Source organism: Branchiostoma floridae, chromosome 3 (assembly GCF_000003815.2).
Source record: "Branchiostoma floridae strain S238N-H82 chromosome 3, Bfl_VNyyK, whole genome shotgun sequence".
Lineage (NCBI taxonomy): Eukaryota > Metazoa > Chordata > Leptocardii > Amphioxiformes > Branchiostomatidae > Branchiostoma > Branchiostoma floridae.
In genome coordinates this window covers 3758177-3776415 of record NC_049981.1, presented here as the reverse complement: position 1 = coordinate 3776415, position 18239 = coordinate 3758177, and the positions used below count along the sequence as shown (strand labels likewise).

The 18239-nt window shown below is 40.2% G+C and overlaps 1 protein-coding gene across 1 annotated transcript in view; it reads left to right on the top strand.

The window, feature by feature from the left end:
* The window catches only part of LOC118411109, a 29348-nt gene extending 11731 nt beyond the window's left edge, over window positions 1-17617 (top strand). The window contains exons 18-24 of the mRNA XM_035813144.1: window positions 13067-13233; window positions 13606-13752; window positions 14317-14458; window positions 15081-15244; window positions 15880-16035; window positions 16427-16568; window positions 17331-17617. Of these exons, the coding sequence (XP_035669037.1) occupies window positions 13067-13233; window positions 13606-13752; window positions 14317-14458; window positions 15081-15244; window positions 15880-16035; window positions 16427-16568; window positions 17331-17617 (1205 nt within the window). The remainder of the gene's footprint in view (window positions 1-13066; window positions 13234-13605; window positions 13753-14316; window positions 14459-15080; window positions 15245-15879; window positions 16036-16426; window positions 16569-17330) is intronic.
* Window positions 17618-18239: the final 622 nt, after the last annotated feature.

The following is an 18239-nucleotide window of genomic DNA, read 5'->3' as shown; positions in this document are numbered from 1 at the left end:
GGCCTACACTCAGCGCTTCCGGTCAGAATTGGTGCATGAAATTTTCAGAGGATGTGGAGAGAGTTGTACTCTATCGGAATGTCGAGAGCTGTACACTCCAGAGTATAAGAAAATGCTTAGATGTCAAAATATTAATATCATTTTAGGGGTGGCTATGACTTTGCCTACCGATAGCCAAATACACAATAATATAATAGAGATAGGGAGTCGATATTCATATAAACCAACTTGTTGTGTATTGTTTGCACCCAATTTCAACATTGTAACCCAAAGCCAAGCGCTAAGTGAGAGGCTTTAAAGTTTAAAAATCAAAATTGTAGTAAATTTGCTTATTTGGGCCCATCAATCATCATCAATCACGCTGACAGCCTGTCATCTGTGAATAGACTAATTGTTTTCGCACCTTCGCTCAAAGTAATTATGGGCAATTATTTTTAATTATGCATAGAAGACATACAGAGCCACACAAGCAGAATGGTATCCATTCAAGTCCAAATTACAAAGTTGTCTCAACAAGGAGGTTAAATAACATGTATTTTAATCTCCTTGTTTCCAAAACTGTATTTCAAAGACTAGTAAGAAGGCAAAATACTTCAGGTACACGGTAAAATGGATAGACAGAAAATCTAATAGTAACATTTCATACCCCGAATGGACCCAGTGAAATGTGTATTCAGCCGTCTGGTATAAATGCTTGAAACATGCACCTATCGTAACTTTTCTGTAGAAGGAATTTTTGCTTCCGATTTTTTAGGCCTTCTGTAATTTCAAGAGCTGTGATTTTGATTAGAAAACATGCTTACACTTCTTGATGACGGAAAATGTTACGTGATGATAGCTATGGAAGAACAGAGATTTTTAGCTGATTTGTGGAGACAGTCGCGAAGTATAAGAATCGCTTTCCTACCAAGGCGTGTTAACCTCCAAGCAGATCTTGCTGTGGCAATGGAAATGAGTTTAGCCGGCAGAGGACTTATTGGCCACAGCTATTAGTTCCTATAAAGCATACAGCCTCCTGTGCAGATCCTCAGAGTAGCTGTCGGTTTTCTATTCTTTTCTAATATGGACAAGCTTGAGTACTAGTACTAGTGCTACTGGGGTTGGCGTTAACCAATCAAGCTTGAAAATATCAGAAAATGACAAGTGTCCAGTGGGCCTTTCTGACTATTGCTGTCCCATAAGAAGAAATATTTCCTCAAGTCCCATAAGGAAAAAGAGACAAAGCTTACGTGATACCATCCACCAACCCCCCACCCTCCCAGCGCAAGCGGGAAAGTCAAGTGATGTGTATTCACTTGTCTGGCATAAATGCTCAAAGGTTTATCTTTTCAACGCTTGCTACAAACATGCGCTTGTTGCTTCTTTCCCTGAGCCATATAGTGGAAGGAATGTATCATTTCCCCTTTGATTGAATCATGGATACCATAATTCTGGTTTGTTCCTCACTGAAGAGTTGTCTAGAGAACACACCGCGTCCCCACGCTTGGCTTGCCTGCATTTCCTTGCCAGAAACAAAGCACAAAAGATTGTCTAGCCGTCGCGCCGCATTCAAAATACAAGCCAGTGTGATGTTCTTGATTTGTAAGAAGGCATATGCCAAGGAGGTTAAAATTTTACCTCCTTGCATATGCTAACAGGGTAGAGGTTGTGGTGGCTATGTTTATTTTGCTGCCCAGTGGGAAAATTGATATTCTAAACATTTACTTTAGCAGCATTGATCGGTTCATTTTGTGATATGCCATTGTCAAGTCTCAGAACATTGCTATGTTCGTAAGTTGACAACAAGCTTGGCCTGCAGCCGTAATTTGTTTGGATTGTATGTTTGAACAATGGGGACTACTCAACAGGGTGTGAAATCTGCGCAAACGAATGCAAAATAGAAGGAGGAATGATGGGCGGTGAAACTACAGCAATTATCGCCCTAACTATGAAATATTCAGGAGCTTCTACTAGCACCTTTCCTCATTTCAATGTCATTATAATATTTAAATGAGAGGTTGGGTAGGACATGACTAGCGTGTCTTAGACGCATTGAGCAAGTCAGTGTGGTCTAAGCAAATATCATAATATCAGATGAAATGATATTCTAGTCAATATCAGTATCCGTAATCGACAAATCATTCAGTCAAATGTCCTCCTATCATACCACAATTTGTGTCCAAATCAAGCTAAGGAACCTTATTTACCTCCGGGATTGAGTTTTATCTTCAACAGGCGGATACGTTTTGGTTGTGTTTTCTTTTGTAACTGAGAAAATCATTTTATCCTTATTCCAATGGGGTTTAATTGCCTCCTTGTTTACTCTTCAAAGAAAATAAAACAAGAGTTTTTTTATACATTATATGTCTGTAAAATAGACTTGGTGTCAATCTTCCCTATGTTAAGTAAGTCCTGTCAAAGCTGGCCCAACCAAAGAATCATTACAATATTGTAATGGCCTTGAAATGAGCCAAGGTGCGACTGGAAAGGCTTCCCCCTGCCCCTTTTCTATTTTGCATTTCTATATGAGCTAATTGACACCCTGCCGGGCACCACCTGAGCTCAGTCAATTAGAACATTCCAAGATGGCGGAGTGTACCAGAGATTCCATACCATGACTGCCTGTCAGAGCGCGTCGTTTGGAGAGAGTTTTTCTGCAGTCACCAGCCCGGAACGCGGTGAGCATTTTTACCATCACTTGAAGGTAGACAAAGACTAAAGATTAACAGGTTTTGTCAACATATTTTAGTTTGAATGGGAAACAATGGAAGTATGCACTAGTGACCTACAATACAATCATAACAAACTGGCCGATATTTCGGAAACAAAGGATTGTTTGATAACCCGGCTCTCTAGTGTAAAATGAGGCAAGATCGTCAGGTTTAAGCCTTATCTTTTAACCATTTTTTTTACAGATATCAAGTTTAAAAAACGGTCTTTGCCCTCTTATATTTCTAAGGCATGGTATAAGCCTTCTCACATAAGTTAGGGCGCATGTGCGGCGACAGGAATTCTAGGCAATATGTCAAAGCGTAAGGCACACAAAAAGTAAACAGTCCTTATCTTCACCGCTGTTTCGATTTGCATAACAATATCCGACGGGTTTTGTTTTCTTTCTGTGTGCCTTACCCTTTGACATATACCTAGAATTCCTGTCGCCGCACATGCGCCCTAACTAATGTGAGAAGGCTTATTGTTAAATGCTAATTTAGTGAAAGTAGTGGGTAATTATTTGCAAATGAGCTGTTTTGCCCCCCTCCCCTCCACTAGAACACTTGTCTTCTGTAAAGTGTTAAATACTGCTTTAAGTTTAGTATAAAATGTAGCTCAAATAATGGAACTTGGACAAAGAACAAAGGGCACATTTAAAAAGACAAAACGTACTTTCAAAATCGACTTAGTCTTTTCGGAGTTATCAGCCTGTACTGTCCTAGTTTTATTTATTTCCAGCGTGTTCTCACTATAGACTTATTGATCTTGCAGTAACCACTGACAATGTAGGACTAGGCCGTCATGAAAAAGAAAGCAAGTAGTCATGTAGGTTACATATTCAATATCCACATAATATCTTCCTTTTTGATGAATCGCAAATATATATACTTTCAAAAATGATTGCAACTGTTACTTAACTTACTGGAAATAGTGCAACAGTGAAGTGATATAAATTGTGTGATTGCATTTTAACTGTAAATGCATTTAACTTCACGGGGATTCAATTTAGGGGTAGCGGGAAAGAGGACTTTTCGCGCTGGTTTTAAGTTCACGGTAGCAACATGCACTGTTGTCTCTTACAGCCATAGAAAAAAAAAATCAATCCACAGCGAAGGTTTCTGCATTTACAGTATTATTACCCTGAAATTGAAGTACTGTTGTGTCAAATGAGTATCATTGCCCGGAAACAACAACGCATTCCTTTTTTCTAACTTATGATACATACAAGATCAAGGAAAATTATACATAGAATTACATTCATTTCATTTCCACATTTCATTTCCACTCATATGTATCATGTACCACAACAATTCTAAATGACAACCAACTAAATGATAAAAAGTTTCTAAATAGAAAGCGATTGCACATATTGGGCTCTTCATACCATCTACAAGAGGGCACCTGACTAAAAGACACATATTCCTTGACAAACAAACGAGTGTTTTTTCTAAAGATTTTTTTTGCTGAAAAGCCTTGGTAACATAGTTTAATTTGTCAGAATCCAAGGAGTTCATAAAACATCTTGTACATTTTCATTTTCCCGACCATCTCGAGCTCAGTATTTCCTTACTCAAAGGACCAAACATAAGTCTAAGCACAACGATTAGGCTAAGATGCCATATGAAACATTTGGATCATTGACGTTACAGCCTAAGTAACCTAGAGACTCTTGAAATGTTTCAGGATAGATTACAAACTAGGATGCGTGCTAATTTTGTAGCTGCTGTTGCAAGGAAAATAGCAATTTGTTTATTAAAATTCACCACACAAGAGAAATGGGGCGGGGGAACAGGCGGTGACACCTTTGCTGGCCCTCGCCCCCGATTTTTTTGTGGTAATGTTTCATGCACCATCTTCTCAAATAAACATTAATGCATGTTGTTAGCAGGTTGGGTGTGTAGATATAGCCATAAAGTATTCATCGAGCATTGAAATCCTATCCACCAGGGGTGTGTGTGTCCATTTTGTCTGGATTAAATTAAAGACGAATATCACTCTACGATTGTATGTCCCAAATATGCTTATTTTGTAATAATTCATAATACTAACTGTCACCTTATACACAACTGTGTATCTCATTGGACTTGAATAGCAAATTTAAGTACATTGTACAACTCCTGCATGGCACACCTAGGAAAATATATTAAACAATATCCAGACGTTAGAAATCTCTCCAATGAAGTCTCTGATGATTTTAAAAATGTCCATTCCATATACACTACACACTCTAGTATCTACCAGTGGATGCCATGCTTTGTATCCTGTACAATTGTTGTGCAACAAAGCCATATTGTAATGAAGGTACAAATCTCCTTCAACCCCTTCTGGGCGGTGTGGGCTGAATGTGCCTGCGCCAACTTTGACGCCGAATAACTGCCGAACGACGTGTGCTAGGACTACCAAACGCCGTGACGTCTAAAATATTGCTTGCAACGACAATACGATAATATAAAACTGTTAGTTTGTGATTCTTCGTGTGTCCATGAAAAACTCACAAGTGTTTGCTCAGTTAATGAGGTTTCAAGGTTTTCATGATAGACCATACATGTGTTCATATATGATAAGCATCGATCCTTTGTAATCTTATGTTCCATTTATAATAAAAATTAAAATTATGCTAATTTTAAGACTTCATTGGTTATATTCCAAGATGGGGAACCTTGTCAATAGCATGAAAAAGTCAGGTTATTTTTACTTAAATTCCGTCATAACGTCAGCCCCTTTAATAATTTTTTCCTACAAAACACATTCATAAACTTTTTAGTCCACTCTATTTGGGTTTGGTGTTATATGTAGAAAAAAGTATTTTAGAAAATTAAGAATGGCGGACATATACCGTTATTTTCTGACGTCATATTCATGTCAGTGCCGTCGTCATTGGCAACAGAAGCCTTGGCAGACTTACATATCAATAAGATACCCTTATCAGTCAACATTTTGTTTAATACTTTGAAGTATAACGGACAATCCCTATTTAGACGATTTTACTCAAAACAATTACATCTCTATGAGTTCATCATTCCCTGCAAATGAGATCCTAACCCAAGCCGTTTTGAAATTACCAGGGGGGGGGGGGGGGTCCAAAGAGCATCCCCACCCCGGGAATTCCAGAAAAAGGCCGGTCTAGAAAGGGTTAAACCAAAAAAAGGATCGATTAACGTTTGCGAAATATAAAAGGATCAAACTAACATTTAGACGCTAAAAATGTAAATTTCAGATGAGTTATAATTTCAGGACTAAAGCCCGGGGCGCTAACTTCCGTATGCTCGCACTAATGTTTTCTTATCGTGGGTACATCAGGACCCGCATTCAGGGCATCTGTATCCCCGATATATCCAGTAACAAAAGCCTTAGTAAGTATGCCTTTCCATTTTTGGGCGTGTCTCATCTTGCAGGTTATGACGTTATAGCTTTACAAGACGAGAAGCAACGATAGAAGACTGTCGTTGCAAAACATGCGTTGGATAATAGCAACAAACAAAAAGAGCAGAAACACCCCTGGCATCTAGCTTCTTCAACCTTAAAGTTTACAAGAAAGAAAACAAAAACACACGAAGTGTTGATAAGACATCGTGAAATTGCACTGTAACAACAACGAGCCACCACATTGGATGGCCTTTAAATATTTAATGAGCCGGGTTACTTTGTGTATCATTGTTATCAAAACCTCAGACATACATCTTGAGAAATATAAGATGGTGACTCGCGTAGAAGTTGTAAACTTAACGCCTATACTTTTATTTGCCTTTTAGAGATCACATCCGTAACTCAAACACACACACGCAAAAAAACAGACACGCACACACACACACACACACACACACACACACACACACACACACACACACACACACACACACACACACACACAGGTATGGCATAGTAATTCGTAGTATATCCATTCGTACTTCTCTGTGTATCGTATCATTATCGTGAAAACCTCATACATGCATCTGGACAAATGTAAGATGTTTCCTCGGGAAGAAGTTGTAAAATCCCCCTGCAACAACTTAGCGCCGCCACATTAATTTTTGTTTGAATATTTCATGAGCCACACGGAGGATACGCTTCTTTGTGTCATAAAATACCCATGCATACATCTGGATAAATATGACATTACATATCACACAAACCGGGATGGCGGTTGCGCAGGTTACGAGGAATATTCTACCTAACGGACCTGTGTAGTTACAAATATGTGTAAAATCATAGTTATGGCGTTATGGCATGGAAATGGTAGGAAAAAATGTACGTGTTTTGCCCCACTACTTATTTCCACCTGACTGGCAGACTTTTGTACCTTTCTCCTTTCCATCGTTCATAATGCAAGCTGACTCATAAACCAGGTACAAAAGACACAGCTCGTGTCAACACCTAGAAACGGACGGTGTAATTACAACCTGACGACAGAAAAATATCACAGAGAAACATTGGAAACAACAGGAACACAGCTAAAATTACAATAGATTTCAGGGACTAAAAATGTATTTGCTAAGTAATAGAAGCTTGAATACACAAAGGACAGAGAATGTAGCTTTACTCCGCTGTTTCGTTGATAGTGTATTGATTAAGCTCTCTCAAAAAAATTCTCGTCGATACGCCCTTGTTTCTATGACGTAGTGATATTTGTGTTGGCGTTGCGCAGGTGCCAGACTTGACAACAAGCAACAAACTGAATCATAAACCACGTACAAAAGACGCAGCTCCAGTCGACACCTAGAAACGGACGGTGTAATTACAACCTGACGACAGGAAAATATCGCAGAAAAATATTGGAAACAACAAGAACCCAGGAAAAATTACGATAGATTTCTGGGACTAACAAGGTGTTTGCTAAGTAAGAGAAGCTTGAATACATAAAGGACAGAGTTTTGTCGGTAATGTATTGATTAAGATCCCTCCAAAAAATTCTCGTCGATACGCCCTTTTTTTAATGACCTAGAGATGTTTCTGTTGGCGTTGCGCAGGTGCCAGACTTGACTACAGACGTTATTAGGAGAGACACGGGACGCCGCGTCTGACGTGCACAGAGAGAGCTTTTGTCTATGCTTTTCTTGATCTAACGTTTGAAGAGGCAAAAAGAAAAGACGTAAGAAGCGCGTTGATCGGACCAGAGACAGCAATTGTACGGGCTCGGAAGCGTCTGCTCCCGTGGGTTATAAAGAGCCCGCCCGTAACAACGATGGCTTCACGGAACGAAGTTGTGATCAGATTGACCTGTTGTATCATTCTTCTCTCTGCATCACATGTAAAAGGTAGGCTCTAACGTTATTATCCCGTAGCCTTCTTGTGAAGCCGTAGGGGCAGTGCGTTGTTATCCACTGTGTCCAAGGCACGGTTTTGGAAGGCGGAGCCTATCCCCCCCTTTCCATTGCCTTTCACCTCCCCATATAAGTATTCACAGGTACCAATGTTTACACCTTGGTGGAGTGAGGAACGTCCAGTAAAGACTCCCTTGTAGGCTTTACCAGTCGAGTTTTTTTCTTTCTCGTGAGCTTCATTGTTTTCTAATGGCACATGAAGTTTAACCATACTTGTTTTTTTGTGACCCATGTCAAACGAAAATGTTCAGTTTGAACTGATAATAATAGTGTAGTAGGCATATGAACCGATATGTCTGTCAGAAAAATTCCGATTACTTGAGCCGGCTAATTAGTAGTGTCTAAGGTCTACGGTTCATTTACCGAAGAAATCGGTAACCAAATGTCGGATGGGATATCGAAGTTTCCTTTTTTTACAACCACTAATATCTATCACTTGCTGACGTTTTGATTCCTATCTGACACTCCAGTTAGACGCTTTGAGGAAGATGTCTGATAGCCATCGAAACAGAGGCAGGGGAGAGACATTCCTGAAAAAAACCTCCAATATCCTATATGAAACAATTTTTGGTACGCATCGGATGATTTTTAGGTCAATTGATGGCATATCTTTTTTTCTTAGTATTACAGTATTAGCATCGCATGCGTAAAACACAAACGGGTTTTTAAGACAAACAATTCTAACTGACGTGTGATATTATTTTTTGGTTGTGTTCGATACAAGCACATGAGTCGGATGTTAAAAGTCACTAACTTAGAAGAGGCAGGGTTTGGTGTTCTCAAAACCGTTTTAAACTAACTGACAATTGTGGATAAAAAAAGGTGCCCACTGTCCGCCTGTACTTTTGTGTCTCTTTTGTCAACATAAAGGTGTAGAAAACTACATCAACATCCATGACGAAGTACTCGTGTCATATAAGGCCAAGACCTGTTGCAGGGGAGCAATTATCTGCGGTTTGGGTGTGTCTCCACCAGCCAGACATTAACGACTTTTTATGACTGAGTACTCTGGGCAACTCATACGTTGAGATGTTGTTTGCAAGTTGAGTGTACCACCAACAGCAGATAATGACCTTTTCAGTTTTGCGAGCACGAAGAAAGGAAAAGTCAGACCGATGTACAGTCATCTGATACTGATACCGTTCACTGCGTGAAATAAGATGAGACATTTAGTCATCATATATATCAGATTAAATGAAAAGTACTTAGACATTCGCAACATTTAAACCTAAATGAATTTATGTTTTCTAGTCTTTACCCAACGCATTACTGCATTGTGAGACTGCATTGAGTTTTCAAACAAAGCCCAGGGTTTGCAGTTACAAAAGTTGAAAATTCCTTCCGTACAAAATGATCAGCCGTTTGATTGGTGTATCAAGGTGGTTAAAAAGATAAGGGCTAGATGAAAATAATGTGTTTTCGGTTACGATCTTAAAGTTCAAGGTCGGTAGGTAGAGAGTCTAATTTCTTTCACCCTTTTTAAAGATTTCGATCTACCTATGATTTACCATGAAATACAGCATTACGCACGGGTATTTTCAACATCATGTTGCAATTATACACATAAAGATTGTATTATGGAGAGGTCGCCGGTTCAAATCCGCCTGCCGTGTTGCCGGTCTTGTGCCCTTGGGAAAGGCACTTTACACGACTTTCCTCACTTTACTCATGTGGAAAATGAGTCGTCCCTCGGATAGGACATTAAATGGAGGTCCCGTGTATGGGAAGAGCCATACCCCATGCACGTTAAAGAACCCCCACACGTGCGATGGTGCGGTGTGCGTTAGTGCAAATCCTTCTGTTGGGAGTTGGTGATTCACTTCAAATCACCCGGATGGAGGCCTGGCGAACATCTGTCTCGTATCAGCCACATGGTGATCTACATCATTCATCCGGATGGGTGTGTCACCCCGTAAGGGGCGGTATAACCCCGTCGTGTGCGAACATGTGCGAACATGTACAGGGTTAGCCCTTGACAATAGCCTACGGCTAGTTGGGCAGCCCTGGCTGTTTGTCATGTGAAACGGCTGAACAAATAAATAAATAAAACATTGTATAAGCACAAGTGTCTTAATAAACTGAACAAAAGAAGTAAAATGTTGGCTCTGAGCGCGCCTACCCTGTAGAAAGAAAATAGAAATTAGAAAAGTAAACATTTGCTCGGGAGAAAATACAGCATATTTCACTCCATCACCACCCCCATGTAAATATGGACCGTTCCAAATTTGTATATAAAGCGTTACCCCTTGTGAGAAATGGGCACTTCCGGTAGCATTTTAGGCTACATAGACCAATTCAAGACACCTCAACACAAAAAGGATATAATGAATCCCGATGAAAGTTTAATCTAAAAAAATTCTCCGTGTGAGAATCGACTCTTCCCTTTTAACCCGCATGTAAAATGGACAAGTCGAAAAACACTTCCGATCAAAAAGCGCAACGGGTGCGCAAGTTGGCAGAGGGTAGATTGCCTGGTCATGCGATCCAAGATCCAAGATTTTGTCGAGTCATTACAAATCCTACTGGAAAACTGGTCTACTTTGTAAGAGGTGTGAAGGAGGCCATATACATCAGGGCACTCCAGCCATCACTGAACAAAGACGGTGGGCGTTATAGACTTCCTAGCACGTTTGACCAATTATTCAAAGGCATCCGCAAGATCACGTGTTGATAAGATCACGTGCCTATAAGTCTCGCGACTTTTCGTTCGGATTGGTTATCAGTATTGATCCTGAAGAATGTGACAATGGTCATTGAAAATTTGATCCTTGTATACTTTTGTGTCGGAAGAAAGTTTAGCATTTAACTTTAGAATCCAACTTTATATAAAAATGTTACTAATATGTTAGCCTTCGTATTTTTCTATGAGATATGATATTGTGTAAGTTGGGCCCTTCTTTCGTTGTTGTGTATTTGTCCCTAAAAGCAGGTGCTATTTTTTCATTCAAATTTAAAATGGGCTGTTTTAAATATGTCAAAGAAGATGCATTGTAACAATACCTTTGATGTAGAATGTAACTTATATTAATCTCCCCAAGAATAATTGTTAGAATTCATCGACATTTTCCTTTTTTTTTGTTTAAGTTATAATAATGAATGGTTTATTGATATCACAAACAGCACATCACTCTATGTAGTCGTAAGACTGAATCATGGTGAATATTTACATGGATACAATGATCATACGCACTACTACACAGTGTAAAGGGTTGAAAAAGTGAGAAATCCTTGCAATCTATTATTTACAATAAGATTAAAACCTAATAATACCGAGAGGTCGCCGGTTCGAATCCGCCTGCCGTGTTGCCGGTCTTGTGCCCTTGGGAAAGGCACTTTACACGACTTTCCACTACTCAAGTGAAAATATGGGTCGTCCCTCGGATAGGACGTTAAATGGAGGTCCCGTGTATGGGGAGAGCCATACCCCATGCACGTTAAAGAACCCCCACACGTGCGATAGTGCGGTGTGCGTTGGTGCAAATCCTTCTGTCGGGAGTTGGTGATTCACTTCAAATCACCCGGATGGAGGCCTGGCGACCTCTGTCTCGTATCAGCCACATGGTGATCTACATCATTCACCCGGGCGGTAGACCTGGCGCATCCCCGTCTTGTAATTAGCCATACGAAAGGGTATGTCACCCCGTAAGGGGCGGTATAACCCCGTCGTGTGTCAACATGTGCGAACATGTTTGATCACGTCGGCCTAAATCAATAAATCAAAAAAACCTAATATAGTAAATGATGATTACAAATATTGCACATGAAGAATATTGCACGTCGATATACAGTAAAATAGCTAGTGCTGCTCAACAATCAATAACTAACCTATATGGTACATACTGCAAAATCACGAAAAAGTGCACAATACCATAAAGGATAATTATAAATATTTCGCCCAAACGCTATGAGTTCACTAATTGGGATTCCAAGCCAACATCAGTTATCAGATTAATACAATATCACAAGATACATCACATTATTACTTAAGGTAGTATACAACGGTGGCTGAGCAAAATTTCAAAATAATATTTTCCAAAAAATAGCCATCAATTTTATTTGTTATGTAGTTCTATTTTCATAATCTTACATACTTTCCTATCAAATGTTGCTTTTTGTCCACCGAAATTCAAGGTCAAAGTAGATGTCTCAAATTACACAAAAATTTCAAGCTCTTCATAGCTTTTCAAACTTGATATCATTGGCTAGGTCTTAGTGAAAGAAATAGAATGGTTTTTATTTCAACAAAATCGGACATACCGTAAGAGACTTATGGCCGTTCAAAGGCCTGAAAATTATGCGTAGTTTCTTGTATCAGCTAATTGAATATGCAAGATTACAATCTATCCGCATTCATACAAGATACAAGGGAAAAACTTAGTATACAAAGGTTTTGGCACATGCCGAATACAAATTTGACCTCAAAAATATCACTTTGGTCTTTTTACGACCAAGGTCTTATAACAGGTGAGAAGATCTTCTTGAGAAAGGTGTCATAGCTGTCGGAGCAGGAATAGTTTTCTATTCATACCTGACTTCACTACATGGTCAACTTGTGTTTGCCAGCCACGGTAAATACAAATAAGCCAAGTAATTTAACGACTTTGACTTTGTTCAGTGGTTCACCGGCGAGGAATAAAGGTGGTGGCGTCGGGGCGACTTTGGAGAAGTAAACTTGCATTGCTTTGCACTTCTTAGGGTTCGGTTTCATTTTTTTAAGCTTTTGTCCAGGTGTCGAGATTGTCATGGTCAGTTTGGAGATGGGAGGTTTCGTTGACGTTGGCTTTCTGCTAGAATAAGGTCATCTACAAATTTCCATCTTCTTGCTAAGTCGTCTACACTGGCGTTGTTATTAATGGCGAGAAATATCAGGGTGTCGATGACTCTTTGTTTCCGGTCGGTTAGGAAGCTGTAAATCCACCGCGTGAGTGAGGGTCGAAGACCCAGCTTGATCAGGCAGGTAAACGCTGGGAGGTGATCGACACGATCGAATGCAAAAAACAAGTTCGTGACTTTTCACGGACATCAAACTTATTGTTTCTTGTCCTGACTTCCAGCCTGTAGTGATCGTCTTGGGATGGAATCTGGTGACATACCTGATGACAGCATCACTGCATCCTCGTTTTTGGGTCCTGACTATGAGCCTTACCGCGGGCGGTTAAACGGAGTTGCTGGTGCAGGTGCCTGGATAGCTAAGTATACCAACATCGGACAATGGCTGCAGGTAAGCATGTATCTTCATACATTTAACAACCTTGTTCTGTTCCTGTCGATACGTTCATCAGGTTTGTAAGTCATAGGGATTTAGATGTTCATTCAAGACAACGGTGAAAAGATTTACTTGGCCGACGTTTTGGTAACTCCTAAGTTTCCATTACCAGGGAGTGTGATTGGACTCAATTACCCAACACTAGCCTGAGGCACCAAATGACGGTCAGGAAAATGGTTTCGTGGTTGCTATCTTTGGACTGTGAATTTTGTGCATTTGAAATATATCACTGTAAAATCTTTTCCTAGTTTTAGCTTACAAGAGATAGTGATCCCTGCAAAATTGATCATCATACATTCTATGGTGAAAACAATAATTGCCTTCCAGGTGGATTTAGGGGAAATGAAGCAAGTCACCGGCACCCTTATTCAGGGTCAGCCTGCTGCCAATCAGTGGGTGACGTCATACAAACTTGAGTACAGCACAGATCGGATTGGTTGGACGACATATGCCGGCAGGAATGGTTCAGAAGTGGTATATTGAAAATTGAATTATCAATAATAATAATGGTTTATTTGAATTGAGCTACTCGCAGTCGCTGAATTGTGTGTTCTTATTGAGAAATTGTACTATCAATCTAAATATTTTTTTTCTTATTTCTCTATTATATTATAACTCTATTATCAAAATACCGGGAAGTAACATGGATTGAACATGAGACACATGTGTAAGGTGACTCAGGTCTGTTGCTAAGTTCTCTCTTCCGAATGTGGGTTTCTTCCGTGGTGTTCATCAGTCTAGGTTCTCCGTATTTTAATTGTCTTCGCAGTATGAATCTCCAACCGCATCTGTCATTGGCAAAGTCCTTCCAGTGCTCTGTGCCAATATCACTAGATCTCAAGCCCCTCTCACAGACACTCCTTACAATCTATAGCAGATCAGTTTTGATTCATTAGCTAGCTTATTCTGTGCAGTTGATATTGTTACCCTCGAACGGAATGGAAGTCGACTGGTCGGTAATTTCTACTGATGAAAATATAGAGCTGAATAGAATAGTGTAGAAAGCAACCCCGTCTAAATCATCCATTTACCCTTCAGGTCTTTCCTGGCAACGCCGACAGGAACACCATTGTCACTAATCTACTGGACAACCCAGTTGATGCCCGTTATGTGCGTTTTGTGGTTCAGTCCTGGACATGGCACGTCACCATGAGGGTGGAGATTTTGGGCTGTAACACCAGTAGGTGTCAATTCGGATACGATGGGCATGACATTCTAGTTTTTAATTTAGTCTTTTCCGCAATCATTGTAGAAAGGAAACATTGAAAAAGGAAACTCGGTGTTTTATACATGTGTGTTGCATGGAGATAATTCCACTTCAAAATCAGTCTGCGTCAACCTTAATATATGTGGCCTAATTCTGCGTACACGATATCTTCTCAGGTGTAAACTACAATCGTGATCTTTGAACACAAGTGTAGGGGATTCAATTTCAAGTCCAGTGCTAATAAATTAAAATTCCCCCTATTGTCTGGTTTCTGCCCAGGCTCAAAATCTGCTTTGATGACGTTACCGAAAGTCTTCAAAACTATGCTATTATTTATGCCTACCACACATCAGTTCTGAGTATTACAGAAAACAATCTAGAACCCTGGCAGCTAAATCTCTGAGTGAAAACCAATATGAAATCCATGGCTGGTCAAGGGACTTGACTATAGGTTTTCGAATGTTCTTTTTGCAATGGTTATTTTTTTGGAAAAGCTTAATGCAAAATATCACAATCAGTCGCAAACAGGATACTACAGACCCCCACCACCCAAGGACATTTCAAACAACCTGGAACATAATTTGTTTTCCCCCAGTCTGTCAGGTTCCACTTGGAATGGAATCCGGCGCCATACCCGACAGTGACATCACTGCATCCTCGTCCCATCCTGATTTTGCGCCATATCAGGGACGCCTAAACGGAGTTGCTGGCTATGGTGCGTGGGCCGCCAGGGGGAACGAAATCGGACAATGGTTGCAGGTAGGTATATCTTTTGACACATTAAAACATTTCTTTACGCATATTTGAAAAAAGAAGTATTTCCTGTTAACTTTTTATCCACCACAACACTCATGTTGGCAACTCTGTTATAATCGAAAACAAAATCTTACATGATGTGTTATGACATGTAGTGGGGCAAGTTTGGAAATACAGCATCAGCGGCAGTTAAACTTGTATTAATTGAAATTTGTTTGCCGATTTAAAAAAAATAGGCAAAATCTTTTAGTTCAGCAGTACTCGACTTTAATTTGGCGTGAACTGATAACTTCGCTTTGTGCAATGTTGACTAACAGCTTGCAGTCGCTGTCAACTGTTTTCAGCATTACCTTCTCGAGCAAACTTTGTTACATTTTAACAAAATAGATGATTTTTGAAGACTATGACTTTAAAGGCGACGTGGCTGCAACTTGATTAATTTTATGCATGTCGATACATTGCAATTGCAAAACCCCATGAATATTATCGTTGTCTTATGATCAATTTAAGTTCTTGCTGTACGTGTAAGTAGAATTAGTTGTTATACCGGTATAATTCAGAAACCCTGTGTTCTGCAAAGCTGCTACTATTCGCGTCTTTACAAAACAAACGCTATGATTATTATATTTGCCTTTTAGGTGGATTTGGGAGAGATAAAGCGCGTCACGGGTACAGTTATTCAAGGGCACCACACAACCGAACATGGCGAACAGTTTGTGACGTCATACAAACTCCAGTACAGAGCAGCGTGGAACAGTTGGACGACATTTACCAGCAGTGATGGCTCAGACAAGGTAACGTAGATACAAGTATGGAAATTATAATTGATTTTGCCCCACGTCTATACGGGTATCTGTTGGTGGGTCATGTCCCTTTCAAAGTGCCACACTTCTACTTTCTTTGTTTTACCAGCAGCGCACACTGCTCCAGCTCTTATCACTCTCGTTTCAAGGCAAATATCGCCTCACAACACTCCTCTATTCATCAAGTCTGTTTGCTCAAGATGACGTCTGGTTATTACACACCTACATGTATAATATCGCGGTACGCTTTAAGCTTAAGCCCAATTATTGCTGTTCGTTGTTTATGAAATGCGAAAGATATCGACGTTGTCTGGTTGGTAATACTAGCAAACTTCTGACAGTTTGAAGAAGCCTTAATCTGAATCATCCGTTTATCTTGCAGGTTTTTACAGGCAACACAAACGCACTCTCACCTGTGACGAACCTTCTAGAAACCCCAGTCAATGCCCGCTATGTGCTATTCGTGGTTCAGTCTTGGCATAATCACATCAGCATGAGGGTTGAAGTTCTTGGCTGCAACCCTGGTAAGGGTTTGCTGTTACATTGGGTAGAGATTAGTTCACTTGCACTTCGGTTATTTTTAAGTAATCTGTGATCAGATGGTAACCTCCGGCGACGGGGTATTATTTTTGACGATGTCAAGCGCGTTCGCATCTGTATGTTCCCTTTGTCGCATGAGTATGTAGTTTGGCATGTACTCTGTACGGACCTGTGCGATGATGCACGTTGTTGTTTTTTCGCGGTAGCTGTTTTCATAATTTTATTATGGATGTAATATATTCAGAATTCACCCCTACGCCTTCCGGTATAGTGGTTCAGGTCCTCGTTTTGATGGCGCCTTAATCCTTGTGGTAATTGGATCCCGTCAAGCAGATGTTGTACGCACTCAGCTGTGCTATCTCGTACCCGGGTTTGTTTGTGCCCGCTTCAGGGAATTAGCAGGACAGAAGGAGTATGGTTCAAGGAGAATTTTCATGAAGGGGGATTATGTTTTTACCACACACAGAAACTTTTGTCTGTTCCCTTTTGGTGTCGCTCACATATGACACTGCTATTGCTTTTTACGTCTACAGTAATGTGATTAACATGTGGAAGACATATGTAAGACATCTTTAACTAACTTCATACTATATATTAGGTTTAATGCCATGTAATATAATCATTATGCGATCTAAACACAACGTCACACAACACAGACAGCAAAACACTCAACATGTACCAGAATTATGTCACAGATTATGTTACCTACGGTCACTTGTTTAATTGTTAAAACTATACAGTTCCAGGTCTCGCAGGGCTGACTCTTGATGATGGCGGGATAGGTCATCTTTCCGTGTCCTGGACAGTCGTGGGGAGTCTTCCTATCTCGCGCTACAGGCTCCGCTACCAGCCGGCAGACGGGTCGGGCTCCTACCGGGACCTCTCTCCCGCACCGGGAGCAGGGGTCACCTCGGCTACCGTATCGGGACTGCTGCCCGACAGGAATTACACCATCACGCTCACTTCTTTTGGCGAGGACGACCAGCCGAATGGAGGTATCAACGGAACATACGCCACAGGTGGGTGGATTTAGGATTGACCTATACCACCTGGTTTGGGTTTTGCCTACAATACTTCATTAATATGATTTTGAGCTAAAGCGGTGAGCAATCGTAATCTTTGAACACAAGTGTAGTTGTTTCAATTTCAAGTCCAGTGCTAATAAATTAAAATTCCCCCTATTGTCTGGTTTCTGCCCAGGCTCAAAATCTGCTTTGATGACGTTGCCGAAAGTTTTCAAAACTATGCTATTATTTATGCCTACCACACATCAGTTCTGAGTATTACAGAAAACAATCTAGAACCCTGGTAGCTAAATCTCTGAGTGAAAAACAATATGGAATCCATGGCTGGAACTTGACTATAGGTTTTCGAATGTTCTTTTTGCAATGTTTATTTTTTATTTTTGAGAAGATTAATGCAAAAATTTCCCCATATAAATTCAATATCACTTTTGGTGTACAGTATAACGAAATGCTTATTTTTGCGGTTTTTCGGTCATTTTTTGACCAAAAAAGGACACTTTTGGCTCCTGTGCCCTGGTTTTAGCACCGGGTGACCTGAAATTTAGCATAGGAGTGCTCTAGACATATGCGAACATGGATTCATTAACACTTGAGGCATACAGTACTTTTTTTGGCCATTTTATGACCAAA